Source organism: Ixodes scapularis, unplaced genomic scaffold, assembly GCF_016920785.2.
Source record: "Ixodes scapularis isolate PalLabHiFi unplaced genomic scaffold, ASM1692078v2 PGA_scaffold4__175_contigs__length_147842914, whole genome shotgun sequence".
Classification (NCBI taxonomy): Eukaryota; Metazoa; Arthropoda; class Arachnida; order Ixodida; family Ixodidae; genus Ixodes; species Ixodes scapularis.
The window spans coordinates 16,642,105-16,664,969 of NW_024609879.1; the positions used below are offsets into that span (position 1 = coordinate 16,642,105).

At 44.9% G+C, this 22,865-nt stretch overlaps 1 protein-coding gene across 1 annotated transcript in view; it reads right to left on the reverse strand.

The window, feature by feature from the left end:
• Positions 1 to 8,441, reverse strand: part of LOC115313488 (luciferin 4-monooxygenase-like) — a 107,531-nt gene extending 99,090 nt beyond the window's left edge. Inside the window, exons 1-2 of the mRNA XM_042293509.1 lie at positions 8,313 to 8,441; positions 5,457 to 5,658 (exon numbers count right to left, since the gene is read on the reverse strand). Coding sequence (XP_042149443.1) covers positions 5,457 to 5,658; positions 8,313 to 8,441 — 331 coding nt within the window. The remainder of the gene's footprint in view (positions 1 to 5,456; positions 5,659 to 8,312) is intronic.
• Between the last annotated feature and the right edge of the window lie 14,424 nt (positions 8,442 to 22,865).

Consider the following 22,865-nt stretch of genomic DNA (forward strand, 5'->3'; position numbering starts at 1 on the left):
AAACTTAATAAAATGCAACCCTCGAAAATTCTGGAAATCTATTTTACCAGGCAGCACAACTTCAAACTGGTTTATAATTAACGACGTAACTACTATGGACGCGCTGACAATCGCTACAGCGTTTAATACGTACTTTCAGTCAGTATTTACAGTTGATAATTTCGAAGTTCCTCCTTTTACTCATGTTTCGCAGTCTGCGGTTGACGACATAGATGTGAACGTTCGGGGCGTACTAAACCTGATTTTGAAGTTAGACACTAAAAATGTCCTGGTCCTGATGACATTCCTAATTCATTTATTGTCAGGTACTCCCAATGGTGCAGTCGGTATCTCACGGTTATTTTTCAGAAATCACTGTCAACGGCCACAGTTCCTTCATCATGGAAACTCGCAAAAATTATTCCCGTATACAAATCTGGCAACTCACAATCACTGTCAAACTATAGACCAATTTCTATAACGTCACATTCATGCAAATTATTGGAACATATAGTCTACAGGCATGTAATAGAGTTTCTCGATACTAACAATATTTTATGCGATTTCCAACATGGTTTGCGACGCGGTTATAGTACTATGACACAACTAACAGAGTTTGTTCATGATATCGGTCTGTCTATTGACATCGGTAACCAAGTTGATGCGATATTTATAGATTTGTCAAAGGCTTTCGACACAGTTCCTAATTCTAAACTCCTACACAAGCTTAACCTAATTCTAAATAATCATCACCTTGTGAACTGGATATCCAGTTTTCTTTCTCAACGGTCTCAGTTTGTCTACTTTAACTCATCCAAGTCTAGTACAGTTGACGTATCATCAGGTGTTCCACAAGGGTCAGTTCTTGGACCGCTACTTTTCTTGTTATACATCAATGATTTGCCACGCTGTATTTCCACTAAGGTCCGACTTTACGCTGACGACTGCGTACTATATCATGTGATAAACTCCTCCGATGACCATATAACTCTTAACAATTCTTTCGTGAATTTTTGTACGTGGTGTAAAACCTGGCAAATGAACCTGAACTTTAGTAAAACTGCTTTTATGACCTTTTCTAGGCGTTCATCACCTTCTGTGTTTAATTATTCATTTGACGGGTTATGCCTAGAAAGAGTTTTTGAATATAAATATCTTGGCCTCCTTTCCACGCCTGATTTATCTTGGTCTAAGCACATTGATACGACATGTAACAAATCTCTTAAAAGACTTGGATACCTGCGGCGTACCTTACGTGTGGCACCACAAGATACTAAGCTTTTAACTTTTAAAACTTTGATTCGCCCAATCCTCGAATATGGTTCTATTATTTGGTTTCCCTACAAAGAGTCCGATATAAATAAGGTCGAATCAGTACAAAAGAAATCGGTACGTTTTATTTGTCGTCGGTATGACAGAAACTTTTCTCCTTCTTCTAATCTTTCCGTGTTAGGCCTAAGACTTCTTTCTGAGCGTCGTGGTATCGAGCGCCTAAAGTCTCTGTATTTCATGGTTAACTCATCACGTTTTGACTCGTTACATAACTACATAAAGTTTCTCGAGCCAACTGCAACTAGGAGCCACCATGAATTAAACATTTTACCTTTTCATCCTCGTACTGATATGTTTAAATACAGTTTTTTTCCTCACACCATTGAACGCTGGAATTTATTACCAGGAAACATCCGATCACTACAACCAGATGAATTTCTGTGTGCCGTTGACAGTGGTCCACAGTGATGTCCGGACCGTCTGTGTTTAACTCCCACTCCTGCCATAGCCCCAGTGGGGCTGCAGTATGTATAAATAAAATAAATAAAAATAAATACAAATTACTCGTGCCACAATTCCTTCGTCAACCGCACGTCACGGAAAAGTGATAAACTATTCGCGAAACCAAAAACCGCTCCGAAAAGAGTAATTTCGAAGCAGCTATGTGCAATAGTTGCTTCGAAATTAATAAGAAATTAAGAAATTATAGCGCAGCATGAAAGAAGGTTACATCGCTTGCCACCAAATGACTGGGTCAAGCAGAGTAATATCACGTAGCTAGGCTAGGTGCCGCTAGGTACCACCCAATCTATAAGAAAATTCTATAAATTCTATAAAAATAAATAAATTCTTTAAAAACAAATATTTTTATTTGATCACGCCACAATTCGCTTCGGGTCCTTCAATCGCTTTAATTATACACATATGTGAGTAATGTAGGTACATTACTCACATTAACAGGATCAGCTGAACATACATATTGAGAGAATACACATACGCGGCACATACTAACATCAATACAACAACACAATTAACCAGATTACTACTTCTGAGCTCTGCGTTTCCGCCTTGTATACTCGTCTTATTGAAGGTACGTATTTTCTCGGTGACCCTAAGAGGTAAATAATACTCCCAGCATGTCGAGCTTTTTCTTCAGTAATATTATACATCTGACAGTAGTTTGAACGGCTTAGGGGATGAATTTCTTAGTCAAAAGGAAACACTGATGCCGTAATTCTTTGAAAGTCAATAAAATATAACGCTCCATTGCGGTTCCCAGCCATGTTTTTGCTTCCCCGCACGGCATGTCGTAGTCAGCATTTCTATTGTAGTGTTTGTTTTTTCTATTTGGGCTGTTCGCGTGCGGCTGCAATTGTCGTTTGAATTAATCTGTGCAGAGAGGATATTCACTCAGGTGGAAGCGAAGCTTCACGGGTAGGGTAATCGCTTTTCGATCAACTTGAATGCAGTCAAAGCCGCGACTTGCGTCAGGGGGAAAGTGTACGGAGCTACGCGGTGGCGAACTCGAAAACTTCCAGCAATCACCCTAGCGCGCCACTTGGAGGGCAGTTTCTTCAGGAACTGTCGTATATTTAAACAGCAAAATAAATAGCTTTTTTTTGTCGGTTTTAACTATAATCTTCACTTAATGCTGAAATTCCAAACTGTAAATATGCGTACTTTGAGTCACATTTTTACACTGTACAGTCGTTTCCCCAGAGCGCAATCGTTCACGGGGAGCGGACAACAGGACTTTGCAGACGAAAGACACATTGGCCGCGGTACGATAGGAGCTACGGTTTAGACCAGCGTTACAACATGACTATCGGCAGGTCGATCGACTACATCGCAAACCCTCAAACGGTCTTAAACTCCTAAATGTAAATCGGAATTATTACCTACGACACTTCGCTGCCGCCCCCCCCCCCCTCCTCTTTATCAAGGCCACACCGGCGGCGTCAATGCCCGAAAATTTACGTCATACCGTATTGTTACACCCCTAATAAGCGAACACACGGTCACATCGGCGATAATTCCAGTCTTCTGTTCACAACGCACAACATTGCCATCGTGATTTAGCTGCTATTGCCACGGCAGCAGCAACATAGTCATATTTATTTTCGTGCCTCTCTGGCCCTTCCCAGGAAAACGCATAAACGCGGTTTTCTCCGGAGAGATCTGTAGACCAAAATCGTGTATATAATTGCTTGCTTCCGCAACGGCTGCATGGGCGGCGTTTCAAAGACCATGATGCCGATGTGCCAGATCCAAATTCCATCTGCATACAGTGATATATTGATGCGGGAAGTGTACCTGACGAGAGATGTCGGTAGTCTGGCCAGAACTATGATTAAAAGGATTGTCGAAAAAACGCTTTCTTGTGGCGAACTTTGAGCACATTTGCACGAAGTAATGGGAAAGAAGCAAGTCGAACATAGAGCGTTTGGTTGGTGAGGATGCTTTGCAGAAACGCCTTAACTTTTCCCGTGATACAGAAACGTTTCAAAAACAACGGCTAGATTAATGTTATCGTAGGTTTTGTAACATAGAAAAATACTGCTGATGTCGATGTTTTGTATTAGTGATGTACTCCAATTACACTAAGCAGGTCTACAATACTGTCTTGAGAAGATAGGCCACGCCTGATTCCCTCCTTCACCTCGTGTGGTAAGAAGTGATCCATTTCAAGCCACCAAGTGAGGCGAGCATGCATCATTCTTTGCATAAGCGCTATTATACAAGAAGTGAGTAAAATGGGTTGGTATGACGATGGCCGGTGCGTCACGTGGTTTATTTGGCTTGTCGATTAAAATAACCGAAGATGCTTTCCATTTTTCTGATATATCAGCTGTGTTACATATATAGTTCAATATCTAAAGAAGCTCTTGAGGACGTCCATTTGGTGCGCTTTGCACCACCTGGTTTGTTATTCCATCCGGTCCAGGAGCAGTTTTTCTTTTCACCTCTTAAAGCCGATATTAGTTCTTCGATGTTGAAGGCAGCGTTTGTGGGGACGAGGTGGTCACAGTGTCGTACATCTTGACTGTCTAGTTTTCAATAAAACAAAACTGGTCTTCAAATCGTTATGCAGCTTTTTTTTTTTTTTTGACATGTACCCAGACCAAACGCCATCGATGCGTGTGATAGGTGCAGATCGCGCTTGCCCATAAACACTCAGTGTTTAGATTACGTGTTGTTGTTTTTGTTTTTTTAGCATATCGGGTTGCTGCTGAATTAATCTCTTTCAAATATATATCTTTTTTAAATGCTGGACTACTTTCTTTGGAGTTTTTGTTCGGCCTGTTTTCGCACTGCACAAAGAGAAACGTGAGGTCAGGCTCTGGATTGTGGTCTTGGAGCTTTATCTTGATAGTACTCGTAGATTGATCTGAGCTAACCATATGATTGCTTGTAATATGGGTTCTGAAGATGTTTCAATGTGTGGATTTAACTGAATTCCACTGGGTAACGTGGATGATGCGATGTTTAGTTGCATGGACTCCATACAGCTCAAAATATTTCGGATAGTGATCGCTGCCTGTCGTATCTGGGTATGTCGTTCAGCTTACGCATAAGCCTGTAGAATGAGCAATGATGTCGATGGCGCAATACGTATCAGGAGATCGAAAAATATCGGAGCGTCGTCATTTGCAACAGCAAGGTCTTCGAAACATTTTTCTAAACCCCGACCATGACTATCATCTCTGCTTGATCCCCAAAGGCTGTGATGTGCATTCCTATCACCACAGAGTAAGACTAGATCGTCACAACGTTTACTTATTTCTTTTACAACTTCTGAAACCTAGGTTTCTTTTTTTTTTTTCCAGCACGAACATATACAGATGCCGCGCACAAACTCTCTCCGCCAACGTGACACCCGCTGCTGTGAGTTCAAGTATATCTTGAACGCACTAGTCGCTTGAATGAATCTAGGGAAAGTTCGGAAGCCGTAAACACTATTTGGAGTGCATATAAAAGCAGTGTTAGAAGACCAAAATTCTTAACGCAGTAAAAAAAAACGTGTACGTGGCACAATCCGCAGACAGGAATGTCACATTTACAGTTTCTCTGTCGCAATCTCGCGTTCCCCTTTTAATTTTCAGATTGAGTTGGCGAAAGTCAAAGCAACAAACTTCGCCTTTTTACGAAACATTTTTCCTATGAAACATTTTTTCCGGAAAATCACAATCACATTTTCTCCTCACCGTTTGACAAGATCGGATTGGATACCACCGCAACTCCCCCTGCGAAAATTACGCTGTACATGACGATCAGGTTTTCCAGGGAATTGTCCAAATGTACCAGGACCTTCTCGCCTTTCTTAACGCCGTGTCCCTGGAATCCAGCGGCATATCGCTGACACATCTTGAGGAGCTCTGCAAATGTGATGTCTTCGTCGTTCCAGACCTGTAATATGTTTACAATTTAGACTCCATCCGCGGCACCCTTGTATGGCAATAGCGTCTAGAACACATGCGCAAGACGTCATCGTTAAGGCTGGCCTCCATGGGGCAAATATGCTGCGTCACGTGACGTCCCATGACGCCTTGGTATCGCGTGACACTTTGAACTCGACTTTATGGCCAGATCTGGTCGAGAACTTGGCGTCACGTGATATGACGTCGTGCGACTTGACGTCAGGTCACGTCCATGACGTTACGCCGCTAAATTTAGAGAGCGAGTTGACGTCACCTAAGCTGACGTTACGTGTTGTTAATTGCTCCGCTAAATCTAGTGCGTAAATGCGCTTACGGACGGACGTATATCTGGGATAAGGGGTTCCCTTCCAAAAAAACTTTAAATTTATTTTCTCCAGTTTTACTCACAAGTTGCTGGGAGGAGTTGCAAGTTAGGCGGACATCGAACGTTTGGAGAGTATCGGTGCTGTTCGATTACAGAGAGTGAGCTATCGTGATCCAGCGGAAAACTACTCTTCGTCGCTGCGTCTCCACAGAAAAGAGCGAGTGGAAAACGTTCTATGCAAGAAAAATGGTGCCACCCCTGTTTTTACGGGTAGAGTAGCGGCATGAATTTCAACATTCGCACCGGTGACGACAGCAGCACAATGTGAAAAGACGGTGAGAGTGCAGGCGAGCTGGTGGTAGCTAATCATGTCGTATTACACCTGAGACTGCGGTGGAAGAAATCGGAAGAACTTTCAGTAGAAGGAACAGACACAGAGAACGTCTCAAACGTCTCTTTGAGACGTTCTCTGTGTCTGTTCCTTCTACTGAAAGTTCTTCCGATTTCTTCCACCGCAGTCTCAGGTGTAATACGACATGATTAGCAGCACAATGTTGCATAAATGAACGACAGTGGTGTGGAGGAAGCTCTATAGTAATTAAACCAATAAACGCATTTCACGTTTTTGTATAGCAAGAAATCACGTCCGGGGGGGCACACTTCCAGCTTACAATGCCAATAAACTAAAGAGCTATTCTTTCTGCTTGTTTTGTTGTTACGACAATACACCCCAAAAGAGTGGAGGTCAGCATGCAATTAAGTACATAAAAAAAACAAAATAAAATGATGGGCTGTTATAACGTCTTTGTTTATCGTGACAAAAACTGAGGGCGCCACTAAAAAGGCTCAGTAAAAGCTTCGAGGAGCGCGACATCGGGGCGCCCGGGAAACCAGTCACCTCAAGCTATAAAAGTTGCTTAGAAGTATTTTTTTTTAACATTTTGTTTGAGGGTTTTGAATGCAACATGCCCTCTGTCCTTTTGTGTGTGTGTGTTTGTGTGCGTCGGCGTGCCCGTGCGTGTCTGTGTGCGTGTGTGTGTTTGTGTGTGTGTTTGTGTTGAGCGTCCTGAACACGCGCATTTGGTTTGCAGCGCACGAGTTTGGCAACTGGCCAACTGGCCCAACTCTCCCAGCTTCCACTGTTCTATGGTGCCTGAAGCGCGTTCCCAACTGGTATGATTAGCGTCCTATGCTGCCCATACATCAAAAGGGGTCCCGGAGTAGCAACAAGTGACGTCAAAGAAGCCGAAGTGTCACGCTGTTGAATGTCGCGATCCTGGCGGCTAATCGTAGAAATGCTGGCAAAAAGCAGGAGCGAACGCGAGTGTCGCTGTCGTCGCGGCGTCCCAACTTCTGGCTGCGGAAATTTCCGTGAACTGTCACTCCAGAGGGTGACCTGCAGCAGAACAGGCGTCTGCCACATCCACCACCGCTGCTGGCACACCGCCAAGATCGCTGTTGGCGACAGCATGGCACTTGTATGACGTCATCAGGCAGAAATGGACAGACCAGTTTTTTACGTGGAAGACACAGCAGTCGGAGACGCGTTCCAGGCGCCATAGTTACACCCCTGTCACACAATAGAATCTGATATCAGTTCCATCGACTGCCATTATGTCTGTTCGATTCGTCCGGAGAGTTCTGATCTAGTCCTTTCCGAGATCAGAGCAGTGCCGGGGTCGTGCACATAGAGTTATAATGTAGCTAGAGGTTCAACTTGAGCTAGCGTCTATGCGACTTCCGGGACGCAAGTTGAAGCAGACTGCAACCAGTCTACTCTCGCAGTGCTTCTGTGCATTCCTATGGGGGAACGCGCGTTCATTTTGTCTCTTCGCCGGACCATACCATGGATCGCTTTTGTTATTTGGGTCGTGTACCAAATAGTATATACCTTTATCAACATTGTAACTGTGTAGTTGTTTTAGTTACAGCATTTTTCTTCATCAGTGAACGATGTTTAACTTCGCTATATTTCAAGCCCTAGCCTCTGTTCCATAGCAGGCATGTAAAAACGTGCGACGAGTGACGTCCTTGCCCCGTGCTGGTGGTCATTCTGGATCGAACCCATTTGTTATTGCCGAGAAAAACAAACTCGGTGGTGCGAAATGCATATACCAGTAGGTTTCAGAAGGTTCCAGAAGGTTTCAGAAGGTTCCAGAAGGGGGCCTTACGTCAATGGTAAGGCCACCATAATGGACGTTGATGTGACGTCAGTGCAAGCCATGCATTAGTTAATTCTGCATCAATGTAGCATATATTTTATCGACACAAATATATACAAGAACACTGTTACATTCGACGCATGTTGTCAAGCTTACCAGAGCAGTTCGGCAGCCATATTGTTCTAGGCGGTGTTTCACCACCTGGTAAACCGTCATCTCCGGCACGGGTTCCGAAGGGTACGGAGAATAGACGACGCCATTTTCGATCCGGGCCTTGAGTGTCATTTTTCTCAAAACGTTTTAATGAAATACCTTAAAAATAAAATAATAAATACAAATTTGGAGCGTTCGAATTGATAGGCAATCTACCGCGTTAGATCGCGAAAATAAAACCCGATTTCTCGACTCGTATAACTGAACTGCGCATCGCAAGAAGCTGAATTCCCGTGAGCAGGCGAGGCTAGCGGTTTTGATCAAAGTCGAAAGTTTTGGCACATTACGTTAAATGAATCAAAAGCAGACTTGGGCAGCAATCTGTTTCAAGTAACGAATTATTTGTAATCTGTTACTTTTAATGCGAAAGCATTAACTGGTCCCATGGAGCAAACCGACGTCATCAGCTTTAAAGCCGCACCAAACGGCACCTTCCCCTGCCCCAATGCATCGAAGCCTGTCGTCTGTAGCAGAAATCTGATGATTCATTCACTGGCGCGTGTCATAAAGGAACGAGGCTCCCAGTGGCTCTCGCGCGGCGTAGTTCCAAAAAACACCACCAGAGAAGCCCTCTCCGTGACGGCGCAGTGCACGCCGCAACCTGGCCGCCGGTAAGAGGTGCGGCGGTGCGGACCTGGCCGCGCAGCCCGCTCGGGCAAACTCCGGATAGGCTGTACGGTCAAGCCCAGCGTGGCGCGGACACTTCAAGAGAGCGCGCGCTCGGCCATCGGCCGCAACCTCTGCAGTTGCGAAACCTGACCGTTCACGCCACCACGCCGCAGACGAACTAAGGGAGCGGAAGAAAGACATTCATGCTTTCGCATTCACAACTCATAAGAAGTGCTTAGGTGTCCTTGGACTTTCTTTTTCAACTAATTTTGTAATTTCCACGTTACTTTTAGTGGCAGTAATTTGTAATGTAATTCCGTTTCCGAATGCTGATTACGGATTACTTTAATTACTGTTTACTGTTTTTACAAGTACGCACATAATACAGAAACTGGAGCCAAATGAATGTGCGACCACCCGCTCGACCAAAGCCCAGAAACGAGCGCCCGCGGCCATACGTTTTTTTAGCCCTGCATGCATCTATGCATAAGCTGACAGTGCGCAAACGCTACAGGCGCGAGATCGCAGCTTTGAGACGCTGCGCTCACGCTTGAATGGCCTTTTATAAAAGGGAGCTCTCGTTGATCGGTTCGTTACCTCCGAATCTCCTAACGGAGTTAGATGCTGCTTCTGAGCATGCGCACCGATAGCTTTGTCTGCAGAAAACAAGGGATCGTTTCCGGTTGCCGTAAGCTAGTGGGATGGCGGGTGTGATGCAGGAGCAATGACAAGTTGTTTTGCAGATCATTTTAGAAAACATCAAAATTGTTTCTACTTTTTTCTTGATAAGTGTGCGAAAAAAGTACCGTGAAAGTAATGGGTAACGTAACAAGCAAATTAATTCGTCACTTCTCAGTGAAAGCAAGTTGTAATGGCAATACATTACATTTAAGGCTCGGTAATATTTAATTGTAATTCATTACATTTTTCAAGTAACGGGAATAAGCCTGATCAAAAGTCACAGAAGAAAAAAAAACTCCATGATCCGACGGCAATCTAAATTTAGTGTTCATCAAAGCGATATTTCAGATTGTGAGTGCCTGTAAAATTGATTTGAGTGAAAAAAAACAACTTGTCAGGTAAAATGACGATAAAGTTTTCAAGCTTGTTTACTGATATAATTCGTATAGGCACCAACAATCTCAAATATCAGTTTGATGAATATTATGCTTAGGCAAACGCCCATTCTTAGGTGCACATTCTCACGAAGGCGTGCCTGCAGACACGATCCTGCTGCGAACACAGTGGAAAGCGTTCCAATCCTACCCGAATAGATCAGATTTACTCCGGCGGGTCGTGTCACGCGATAACGCAGATTAAGCGACGCTAGACGCGGGTAGGTTTTCGAACGCCTAAGGTATATCATACTTACTCTGGAGTAAGCTCCTGTAAATTTTAGAGCACGGCTCGTGTCTTCTGTATGACGTATGAGTGGCATGACTGCAGCGTAGTTAAGAGGATGTCACGATAGAAGGGCCCATAGATTTCCTATGGCAACTTTTTGGTCCTTATTCTCAGCAACTATATTGAACCCAATTGCGTTAGAGTGGTCGTATTCGAAATATATAAATAAAATATTAAAAAACACCGTAAGAGCTTCGCGGAATTACATCTTTCAATTTTCGTTGATTATTGTTTCCGGGGCCTCAAATTACGAGAACAAAATTTTAATTTGTTACCTTCCGCATTCGAGCGTTCAAGAAAAATAATTCAAAGGTAAATACGAATTGTGGTACCGTGTTGCGATGTAAAATGTTTTTATGGATCTTATCTGCCGAAAGAATAGCTCGCTGCATTGTTGTTACGAAATCAATTGAGGAAGTTTGCGCTCCGCAGAACATACCAAACAATCACGGACATAATCCACTTGCGCCATCTACTTCCAGACACCGGTACCCTGCAAAATTTTCAATGGCAATTTCGTTTTCTCGCCATAGAATAAATATGAGCCCGCAGTTATCAAAGCGTTTCCAGACATGGGTTCTTGACGGGCGCTCACATCACCTCGACACCAAAAAGAGAGCCTAAAAAAAGGGCAAAAGGTGGTTCCAAACGCGATTAAAATTTTGCTCAGTTTTATGGGAAATGTCGAGAGGGAAATACGATCTTTGCGGTATTAAATTAATCTAGGCCGGCCCCTGAAAAAAGTAAGCGTTGATTAAGGAGGCCGGGACTATGCGCGACTTCTTCAACCAGTTAGATTCATGGTACATCCATTCAGAAACGTTCCTGAATGCAATTCACGCGATATAGCTCCACGAGCTGCACCGAGCGATTGTACTCAGGGTCATAAGCAAGGTTCATGCTCTTCACGCTGCCTGTGGAGTACGTGGTCCAGTAATTTGGCGGTCGCTCATGGCAGTTCCGCATGCGGACCCCAGTACCAAAGAAGTACGCTTCAATTGCTTTTTACACGTCAAAAAGGTCGAAAGTGTTTTTGCTACAGGGTAGCCTAAAAGTGGTTGCGCTTGTGTGAAGCGCTGCTTGATATGCGGGCTTTTTCACATGCACTGCAAAAACCTTGCTGTGCATTTTTAACTTTTATTGACGTGAATTGTTGCTTGTCATTGTAATAAAGAAAAAAAATGACCTGGTTCAGTAGCAATAAGAAAAAAAAATGGTGTGGCGCCAAAAATATCGCGCCGGGCGGGTGCGATAACTGCTGCGGAATGCTATCCTTGGGGAACCCAGGAGAGCATTCCGCTATGCTGGGTTCGAACTCACTCAAGTTCTTAAGGCCGGTTCACACATACAGCGGAGCGCTAAGTTAGCGCTACGTGAGCGCTCCAAGGAGCGCTCATGTGGCGCTTCCTAGCGCGTGATGTAGCGCTTCGTTAGCGCTTCAGAAGCGGTCTGTTAGCGCTTCCGAAGCGCTTTGTTAGCGCTCTGTTAGCGCTACAGAAGCGCTTTGTTAGCGCTCTCACGCTCCTTGTATCGTGCTTGCTGCTGCGGTACAGCACGTGCACGTCGATTCCGTTGTTGTTGTTTTGGCTTTGGCATTGAAAGAAGAGGAAGTAAGAGAGCCGTTCTCCAAGCAAAGGGCCGGGCACACGATCCAGACTCATGGACTCTGAGCGACTAATTGATTGGGTACGACCTCATCGCTTTCTATTTGATATGCGTGACCCTGGTTTCAAAGACACGCAGTTAAAAAAATAATCACCTTCGAAAGAGCTCTGTGCTAATCCGCAGCACCGCGGTACAAGAAGCGCTTCTGAAGCGCTAACATGGCGCTACTGAAGCGCTAACAAGGCGCTACAGGAGCGCTAACAAGGCGCTGCAGGAGCGCTAACAAGGCGCTACTGGAGCGCTAACAAGGCGCTACAGAAGCGCTAATCGCGCGCTATGTTAGAACTAAGTCACGCGCTAGGAAGCGCCACATGAGCGCTCCATGGAGCGCTCACGTAGCGCTAACTTAGCGCTCCGCTGTATGTGTGAACAGGCCTTTACTGTCTCGGATGCATCTCGGCGGTATTGTGGACCATGGAGGCGTAGACAAATCATCATTTATTTTATATTTTTCCTCGGGCTTTTAATATATATATTTTGGCCCGCAGATTATAACCTTTTTTTTTGTATTTAAATAGGTATTTGTGCGTCAGTGCTGAAGATAAATAACTTTTGTCTACATTTTTTGCATGCGTATATTTTTACACTCTTGTAAACCAGCGTGACTTTACTTGTCGCAATTAAAATATGGTGTGTTTTTAGAGGTTTTCGTTTTCCCGTTTTATGTTTGTGAATACTAGTGGAGTTAATATCGGGAGCAGTTCTTAAACCTGACAATCCGGAAGAAACTGGACTTTTCAAGGAGTCATTCGGGAACTCGGGTCTTGACGGGTTGTATTTAAAAAAATATCAGTAATTTCAAATAAAATCACTGTAGCGCGTTGGGTTTAGTGCGTGATCATTTTTAGTTACATTGAGAAACTTAAACAATGAACAAATAATATGCCGAAAGCCGGAGCCCACATGATACTTCTTGTTTCTCACATGTTCCGTCTAAAGACCTGGCGCCGGCACCGCTTTTAAACACTTCGCCCCCACAATACTCATCATTCATTTCCCCACAAGTGACTTGAGGTCAAGGTGGTGAGAGAGCAAATAAAATATGTTCAAAGAAATATTTGAATTTTTTTTCTTGAAATAGCGCAGGTCCTTTCATAACTTAAAACATTGTCGGCGCGATATTTATTAGCTAGGATATCGAGCAGTAACGTCATGGCAACAGGTCACTGGGTCAGTACTTATATAGCTTCCATGGACTTGCTCCCACTCTCCGTGTACCATTCAGGCTCGTTCGGAAGCGAAGATGCGTCGGTGGTCACGCACATTAGAAAAGATTTGTGATGAACAAAAAGTAAGGGCGCAAACGAGCTGGACATTGCACATGGTTGAAAAAAACCCGAGACTGCGGGTAAACGACACAACACTGAAAAGTCTCTACATAGCTGAACTTTTTATTTTCCGAAATCTGGTTATGTAGTCACTTCGATACAAAAGAAAAAAGGGGGAGAGGGTGAGAACCCCAATGAATGCCACTTTCCACCAATGTAACCTTTGACTAAATACAAGGACGACGGACTCTGCGTCATCCACCTCTCTTATCTTTGACCCCTCACTACACGACCGCCAAACACACTGGAAAGCCTAAGCCCATTAACACACACACACAAATAAAAAACACAAACGACTTAACGTTTCTTCTACCCGAAAACCTACATTAACCCTTTAAACAAAAAAAAAAAAAAAAAAAAAACGTTTACGAAGATCAGAACTTTTCACAGTCTAAGAAAACTCCGAAGTTCTTTGTCTAACCCAAACGACGGCTTATTAACTGCGTTCCCGTGACCTAGTATTGTTAATAACTCTTTTATCAATCGCTTATGGTCATCTTTTTCCCGCAACACTACTGAAGTTAAATGCCACAACGGTGGACAGTTCCTACATTCGATAACATGTTTTGACGCTTCGGAGTACGGTCTTTTTTCATTATACAACGTTTCTGTTCCATCAAGCGCTCATTTATTAAACGTTTAGTCTGTCCAATATGAACGACACCCGACGAACATTCTACATCCCTTTCTCTGTGTTTTATCGTGCAACCGGAAACAGTCAAGGCAAAAGGGGTCAAACGGCCCAATCTATAATCCGTAGAAAAGGCAGTGCCAATATTAAACATGCTGGCTAACGCTTTGACGTTGTGCGAAATTTTATGAAAATATGGAAGGACTACTCGCTTTGAAGGTCTTGGATTTTTCAGAATAGACTTCTTTGGACATATCATATACATCAACTGCCTTAAAATATGTTCCTGACGATATCCAGCAACCTGACTTTTTAGTGTTGTGTCGTTTACCCGCAGTCTCGGGGTTTTTTCAACCAGATTTGTGATCCTCGAACTAGCAACTTTGGGGGCGCATGTATAAGTGATCCAAGAATTTCTTCTAATCTTCAGACTTTCAGCTCGTTTTCGCCCCCAAGGAAAGTGGGTTTTCGGGGAAAAATCAGGTTCAACCCAGTTTTCATAAAACTCGTTCTGGATGCAAAAATCAGAAATATCGGGTTTTATCCGAAAACGAGAGACCCTGGGAATGAATGATTCATGAAATTCTGCTGCGATTCTACTGTCCTATTATTAAAGAGCTATCTTGGGTCCAACTAATATCATAAAAAAAAAAAACGCACTAGATAAAAAAAAAAATAATAAGCGCCATCTTGTTGTTTTTCTGGTTCGCGTTGGCAAATCGACAACATAAGCCGATGCGCGGTTAGGTATGCGGTAAGCGCAAGCGACATATCTGTATATTGCCGCACGCGCAGCTGACCAAGTAGGCAGCGTACTCGAGGCCTAACGGTTATCGCGCTTGCCTTCCACGCAGGAAGCCAATAGGCTCAATGCCTGGCCGCGGATGTATTTTTTCGTTGACTCTAATGGGTTGTTCTGGTAAATTCGAGAACCATGTTGGCTCATTCGAGGTTAAAATGTTCTACGCGCTGAACCTTCTACGAAGATTGTTCCAGAAGCCCACTCGTGAACAAAAAGGGCTCCACTAGGCAATCCGCGGTCAGTCTCGCTCCAGCGTTTGATTCTGCTGTTAGCCGACTTCGACGAACGCAAAGCTCTGTCGTTATCTTCTGTTCCCTTTTTGTTTTGGGTAAAAGTTCGCCCCATTAAACGTTTCAGTTTCCTCGTTTATACTTTGTTTCCTCACTTCTGTATTTGTGACAAGAAGACATATCTATTTATCAATATACGTCTGTTATGCCGGTGTACGAAGCCTGCCGGTAGCGCAGTGGAAGGTGCGGTGTCACAAGTCAACGAGCGTCTCGTGACTTCTTATAATACAATAAAGGCTACGCTGACACACTTCCAGGACACATTTCAACATAAAATGTAGTATTTTGATTGTACTTTCCTATTTACCCATATGGAAATGAAATGAAATATCTAAACGCAAATAATAAATATTCCTTATAAATGTGCTCAAAAGGTCTGAATTGTGCCTTTGTTTTTATTGAGATGTTGAGGTGGTAATACATGTTGGGGACCACTAAGAAGCTCTGTTCTACATTTCAAAGCGTTTAAAATAATTCCAACAATGTGCTTGTCTCATTAGAGAGATGGTTTACTCCTAGCACTGGGCACACCTCGTTTGATTTTTTTTAAAGCCTCAAAATGGTCGGTGAGATTTAAACCTTCTACTTATGCTGGGCCTTTCTGCGTGAAGGCTCCCAGTCATATTTCTTAGACTAAGACACCGCTATCGATTTTTTATGCCCCAGCTTGTTTTTTTATTCACACAGCTTCCGAGCGTTGTTCATTGACGGGTCCAAAAGATTCCTAGCTGTACCATTTCCTTCTTATGAAGAAGATATACTGTTTCACGATGTTCTGGTTAACCTCGCATACGTCGCCACCTCGCATACGTCGCCATGTTCATAAAAAAATGTCTTCGCCCCGGTCATACCTTATTGCTTTCTCAAGGAGCCCAGTGAGCTTTTACGTGCTATGTTTTCGTCGTAATTGCAAATCAGACGGTAGAACGCAGCTAATCGCACCTCGTGCAGCCAACCCGAAGACATAGAACATGCCTTCTGGGCGCAACCAGCGTACGAGGGCCACAGAAAGGCACTGTGGATACCTTCGGCAAGGTTGACATCAACGCCAGCATAACGCAAAGATTCATGTTCCCGAGAAGTGCATGAACCAACGAGTCCGCGGCAATATAACCGGTGCTGGACCGGATGGATGCGGCGGGACCGTCTTCTAGACCTTGAAAAACAAAATGACAAACTACACAGTGCATATCGCAACATGGAGAACGTCCATACTAATTGCTTTGTGCGTCCCGCCCGATAAGTTATGTACAGTCTTCACTCTCTTTCTTAAGAGGAAAGCCTTATTTGCCCGATTGCAAGGTCACTGAATAGTGTGCCTAAATAGGAAACTTAATAGGAGCCACTGAATAGGAAAGCTATTCAGTGACTCTGGAGCAAAGGTCTGGAAACTTTATGAGCAAGGGGCCGGTATCTGTGCCTGTCGCAATATCGAAATTCAGAAAATAAACAAGTAAACATATATGACAAAAATATCTAAGTAGACCCGAATAAGCATTATCATCGTACCGGCGTGCGGTCGTTTATCACTACTGCTGATGTACTACACTTGGCTAAATTGCTCATCTACAGCCGAAGCCTGAGAGACAAATCGCCCGTTATTGCTGTATAAATACAGACATAGAACACAATACATATGCACTTTAACACAAAAAATTCAACTTGGAGAAGTTCAAAAACGAGACATGTATTAGAATACCTACATGCGAATAACAAGATTTGCGAGTAATACAGCTCCATATAGAGTATGATTCAAAATTTAGCTAAATATGAAATGCAATAATTCTGGGCCAAAAAAACTCACCGGGAATGATGCGAGACTTCTGACTGAGGAGAACGCAAAATAATTTTAACTTACACTGTTAGAAAAGGCGGTGTATTTGGGCAATATTTAGAAGTCAGACACGCCCGATTTAAAATAATCCTCAAAAATCTACACACTCCGCCAGCAACAAAGTCACCAATATCACCTGAGGTCGTAAGAATGTTGTTTTCGTTCACAAATACACGCCCGTACAACTTTACCCACTTTTACAGGAAACACCGGAACACGTAGGTCGTTCCGCGCTTCGCCGCAGCTGGCGTTCTTGGAAGCTTATTTTTAGATTATTTGTATAGGCTACCAACGGAAGCCAGAGTTGCGCGTCTGTTTTTCAGGTGCTGCCGCGATGCTACCCGCCGAGACCCGAACATGTGAGGAGGAAAATCCGAGTGTCGTGCGGGAACGCCACCGCTACGGCCGCTTCGCCGACGTTGCACGCGCCCCGCCGTATGCTCCGCTGAACGAGGTAGAGGGGCTTAGATCGATAAATTGGTATCCCGTTCACCAGCCAAAGGTGACCCCCCCCCCCCCCCCCCCCTCCCTGGCTGGCTGCCGCCATGTTGTGCAATTTTGACCACTATACTCCGCGACAACTTTCCTTGGCAATACAGTGGAAGGTAGAGGCCCGCGTCCCTCTCCCATTTTGTGTGCGCGCGGGCTCTCCTCCTCTCCCGGGAAATGGAAAGAGGAGGAGAGCCCGCGTACATTCAAAATGGGAGAGGGAACACGGGCCTGTACCTCCCACTGTATTGCCAAGAAAAGTTGTCGCGGAATATAGACGTGTGACCGTACCCAAATCCTAACGCGTTTACACAAACACTGATCCGAGATTTGTATTGCCATCGCTGTAAAAACACTTGATACGCTATTTTAGCGAGACGGTTACCCCCGTTGGTTAGTGCATAGCTCCGATAAAAACCCAAAATTCAGCACCGCGGCTGAAGGCACCTAGCGGAGTCATTGCGAAGCTGCCACACCTACTGGCAATGCCTCCATGCACAACCATCCATCCGCTCTACACTTTCCAAGCTCCCTCCCGGGCTTCGGCCTACGACATAGAAAGAGTGGCTCTCTCCCACAAATCATGAACACGTACCCGCCATCTTCGACGCCCTTCTTCACTGCATCACAACGACTGAAGAGAAGCTGACGGCATCGAAAGACGCCACCAATCCCCTATGATCCATCTACACCCTTCTGAATTTCGTCCTCCTGGACACCACTTTGACACCCTGAACCGACGGTCAATAAAGATGTTTTCTTTCTCTCTCTGCCAAGGTTTTTGTCGTACAATCACATTTTTGAGTTAAAGGGAAGCTACGGAGCTTCTTGGAAAAAATGAGTTAGAAGTGAATTCTAGTGTATTTTTACCCCGTGAACCCGAATACCCAAACCATTTGCTGCGTAAGTATTGTTAAACGCGAGAAAAACGCGAAAGACAGTCGCTGTCCGTGACGTCATCGACGGCTCTTTTGGCTGCCCAAGGCTAGGGGGGCGGGGCTTCAGCCCTTTTTTGAAATTGCTCTTGTGGCTCTCCGGCGCGTCGCATTGAAATATAATTTTGATATCGGTTATTCTAAAGGCCAAATGAACGCAATTCAAGCGTTTTTTCTCAAATGTAGAAGTGCCCCATCTTCCCTTTAAAGCAAACGAAACATAACTTACCTCGTCGGTACTGTTATAATGATCAAAGAGCGATTTTCTGTGCGCGGTACCTTGGTAAAAAATCTAGACGTAAATCTATAAAATCACGTGTTGCCCCCCCCCCCCCCCCCCCCACACACACACACACAAACGCTCTCAACGCAAACAACGTAAAACAAATGGCGGCTCTAATACCAAAAGCCGCCATTTGTTTTACGTTAATTAATTAATTAACGTAAAACAAATGGCGGCTTTTGGTATTTTTGGTGGTGCAAAACGCAGACCTTACCCCCGCCCCCTTTCGAAAAAGGGCCAGCGAATTTAGATCGGCTCACCAAGAAAAGGGGGGTCAAGGAGAAATTGCTTATTTCACGGACCAAGATGGCGACCATAAGGGGAACTTGGCGCTACTTTCCTCGGATCCAGTGCCTTCCGTTTATACGTGTGATACCACGACAAAGATTATCAGCTGCGACCAACATGTTTAATGGTCTCTAAAAAGCACGGCGAAGGCGCGGTGTAATTGCATTCTAAAATCAACACCATCTAAGTTGGCAGTCTGATATCGTTCTTATTTCCGCCGATAAAGCATACTTTACTGAAAAGCGTCCCTACCGTTCCCTTAATCTCTCTCGACCTTATCAAAGTGTAACCCGACGTGGCTAGGTTAGATCCAGCAAAGTAGCAAGCATTGTGCGTTTTCGGGCAGATTTTGCCTCCGGGCAGTTTTCCCCCTATCGGCGGGATCAAATCATTTTTCTGCTTTTTTTCTAAGTAGTTATTGTCGGCGCACTCTACCAAAAGCGGCGATGTAGTCAACTCGCCAAGATTAGCCAAACTGGGATTAATTCTCCTTTTATCAACGGAACTAAGACTGGTGTCAGGTTGCCAATGGTGATGTTTTAAGCCTCGCGATGACTCCAAGCTTCCATCGTTGACGATAAAACTTGTCACCATCAATTCGAACGCGCACCATCGAATTTGTCGTTCACAATAAAGCACTGGATGCATTTTTTTTTTTTTAATTTTATAAACAAGTACCGTTAAGCTGGTGCATGTTGGGACGCACTTCAGCCAAAAATGTTTGCGCGTGGCCGCCAATCTAGTTTGTCGCGGCGGCGCGGCGCGGCGCGGCGGCGACATCTATACATAGCTCGTTCGACTTACCTGAACCTCCTGCACCGGTGCAGAAAAGTGTAGGGCGGCGTACTTCCGGTCGTATCTCAATGCACATACCGGAAGTATTCTGCCGTACACCTTTTGCACCGGTGAGGGAGGTGCGAGTAAATCTAAACAGCATACAGAACACCACTGGGGGCATGTGGATTCGGGATGCGCCATGAGCCAATTAATGACGTCGCGTCGCCGGCATCCAATACGAACGCCAGCGGCACGATCAAACGACTTGAATAAGTCAGGATATCCAGCACGCTTTAGTTCACAACTCATAATCCTGTCCCTGACGTCAAGGATAGGAACTATAAAAGGACGTCACTGAACGGGCCTGCTCACCACGAGCCCTAGCACGAGTCTCGCTTGAAAGTCTGACATGGCATAAAACGCGTGCGCGCGCAGCAAAAACGAATATGACGGGAGGACGGGACACAAACGAGGCGCAACTTCCAAGTGAGTTTTATTGCATGTGGTATTTGCACACAGCCCACGTCACAAAACAACCATCACAGAGCATGCGCAGAGTAGAGCATTATTTCGCTCTCAGAAAAGCAAGTTCTTTTTAGAAAGCGCTATCGAAGGCATAGCGACACACGTATCGCCTAAGTAATCAGGGCCTACGGAAGCTGAATTCAAATTCTGTAGGCTGAAATAACACGTAATATTGTAGAAGCTGAACGGTGACGTCGAAAGAGGGGGCATGAGGCACAAAGGGGCAAGGGGGGGGGGGGTGGAGGGGGCGATAACTATAACCCCCGTCTTCCCATATCTTTCGAACATTACCGACGTGGACTACACACACCGCCTCTAAGTGACCCCGTAAGCGTTGTTGACACAGAGCCGTTTATTGGGAGTGTTTAGCCCAATATTGGTTTGAACAGGCGAGCATCTCGGGGACAACCACAAGCGAAACGGCCCCTAGCGGTGGTCGTGAGCTCTACATATGTGACACGACTAATTTAAGCCGTTTTAGCGTCGCTAAAGTGATAAGGTATAGCTCTCGGTGACTGAAAGCTCTTGGACGTCTGAGGTGTTCGGCACGCCAATACTCAAGTGTAGAATAAACGAACGTGCGCTCCAAACCAGGGCCGACTTACTAGAAGCAGCGTCTCAACTGAGACGGGGAAAGAAAGCACTGCCAAAGCCAGCGCACAAGCCGAGCGGAACTCCGCGTCTGAAGATGCTCGCGCGCCCCAGCCTTTGCACTGTTTTCTTTCAGCCAGTCGCAGCTTAGACGCTGTTCTACCAAGCCGCCCAGAGCAAACTGTCACCGATAATTCATATCACAAACATTAGCAGTGCAGACAAAGGCATGCTCACGAGCGCGTGCTTTGGAAAGTGCCTCCTATGCACGAGTTGTCGTACAAACAAAAGCATTTCGCTGAGCCAGGCTCACGCGCCTGTGCCTTTGTCTTTACTGCTTTAAATGTCGTTTGCAATATTGTGACGTCACGGCCTTCTGATTGGTCGACGCTGTGTCGTACCTTTACTTTACGCTCTAACCACGGGGGAGTTTGCGGCGCTGGCGGCGTACTTTGCTCCGCCCATTGTCCAAACCCTCCAAATATACGGCTCTGTGTTGACAGTGCCGGCAGACGAGATCTAAAGCCGCGCACACCGCGCACAGTTCCACAATATTACCAAATTCAATCTTCTCCTCAATACGAAGCGAAGATTTTGGCCTCAAATGACTTTTACCCATAGTTGTGAAACGTCACTTTGTCGTCACCAATCATTTCTACAAACGACGATCTTGCTACGAGAAAGTTCAGAGTGTTTCCAGCCCGCCCAGATTTCGTCTCATTTTACGATGGACTAAAGGCCAAAGCTACGGGCCGCCCGGTCCAATCGGGTTCCAAGCTAACCCAAGTGAAAATGTTTGCAAGTGGTACCCCTTGCAAGTGGTTTATTGAACAGGCACCACTAGCAAGTGGTACCACTTGCTAGTGGTAAAACTTGATACTGGTGCCACTTGCAAATGGTACCTCTTCAATAAACCATTTGTAAAAGGTACCACTTCCTAGTGGTACCACTTGCAAAAAGTACATTGTCATATAGATGCACAAATGCAAAGCCAGATGTTAGTCTTACTTTTATTTTGCAGTTGAGTGCTTGTAGAGCAGAATTACGCACTTTGGCTGATGAAGATTAAAAATCTTCAAAACCCAGGCACCTCAGAGCTTCTCGGGAGTCCCGGATCTTTTGTGCAGGACTGTTGACATGTTAGTGATGACTTGCTGAACAGGCACCTTGTTCTGGTGTTCCAATAGTGCACTGTTTCTGCACCGACAACATATAAATACTAAGCTAATAAGAGCTCACGGGGATACAGTCGTATGATTGAACAGGTTGAACTCACTCACCAATGACGAGTACAACTTTGAAGGGTCTCAGCTCCTTCCGGACCATAACAATTTTGTTTTTGTTTGTCCTTCGGTGCCACCTTGCCCACGTAAGTCCTTCGGTCAAGTCCCACGGGACCCCAAATAGCTCGCGCTATGTCTTTGGCTACCGTGGTTTGTTTAATTGGTCTGCTTCATTATTTTTTTGCTTGATAGGAGCCGATGGTGGTGGCCCGGGTCACGTCGTACTGTTGGTTCATCCGTATTGAATGTTAAGTATGCATTGTTCAATCTATGACATGCTTAACATTCACTTAAGGATGGACGAATAATAGTCCTAATCAAAATGCCCTGCATCATTTCTATAGCTTCGACACTGCAAAAAGCCTGTATGCCGTGGCTTTCTTTACAATGTAAACTTGATGAGTCACTCAGTAACGCTCATCGAAGCGAAATACCAGGCAATGTCTTGGTGGCTCGTGATTGGATCTGGTGGTTCTTAACTTTTGCCTTTAGTCCATTGTAGGGTGAGACGATATATAGGGGCAATCAAGACGGCATTGACTCTAACGCAGCGTGGTGATGTAGGACACGTGGGCGCGATGTCACCAGGGCAGCCGTGAAGCCGTTCAATCGGCTGGCCCCACGGTGTTGCTCGCGCGCGGTCCGATGATGCTCACTACGACTCTGTGTTCCACAATATCGCTTGAATTCGAGCACCGAGATAGTTTGGATGCTTGACATCTCGTCCCGCGTGACACCATCGTCGCGAGAGTCAAATCAGCG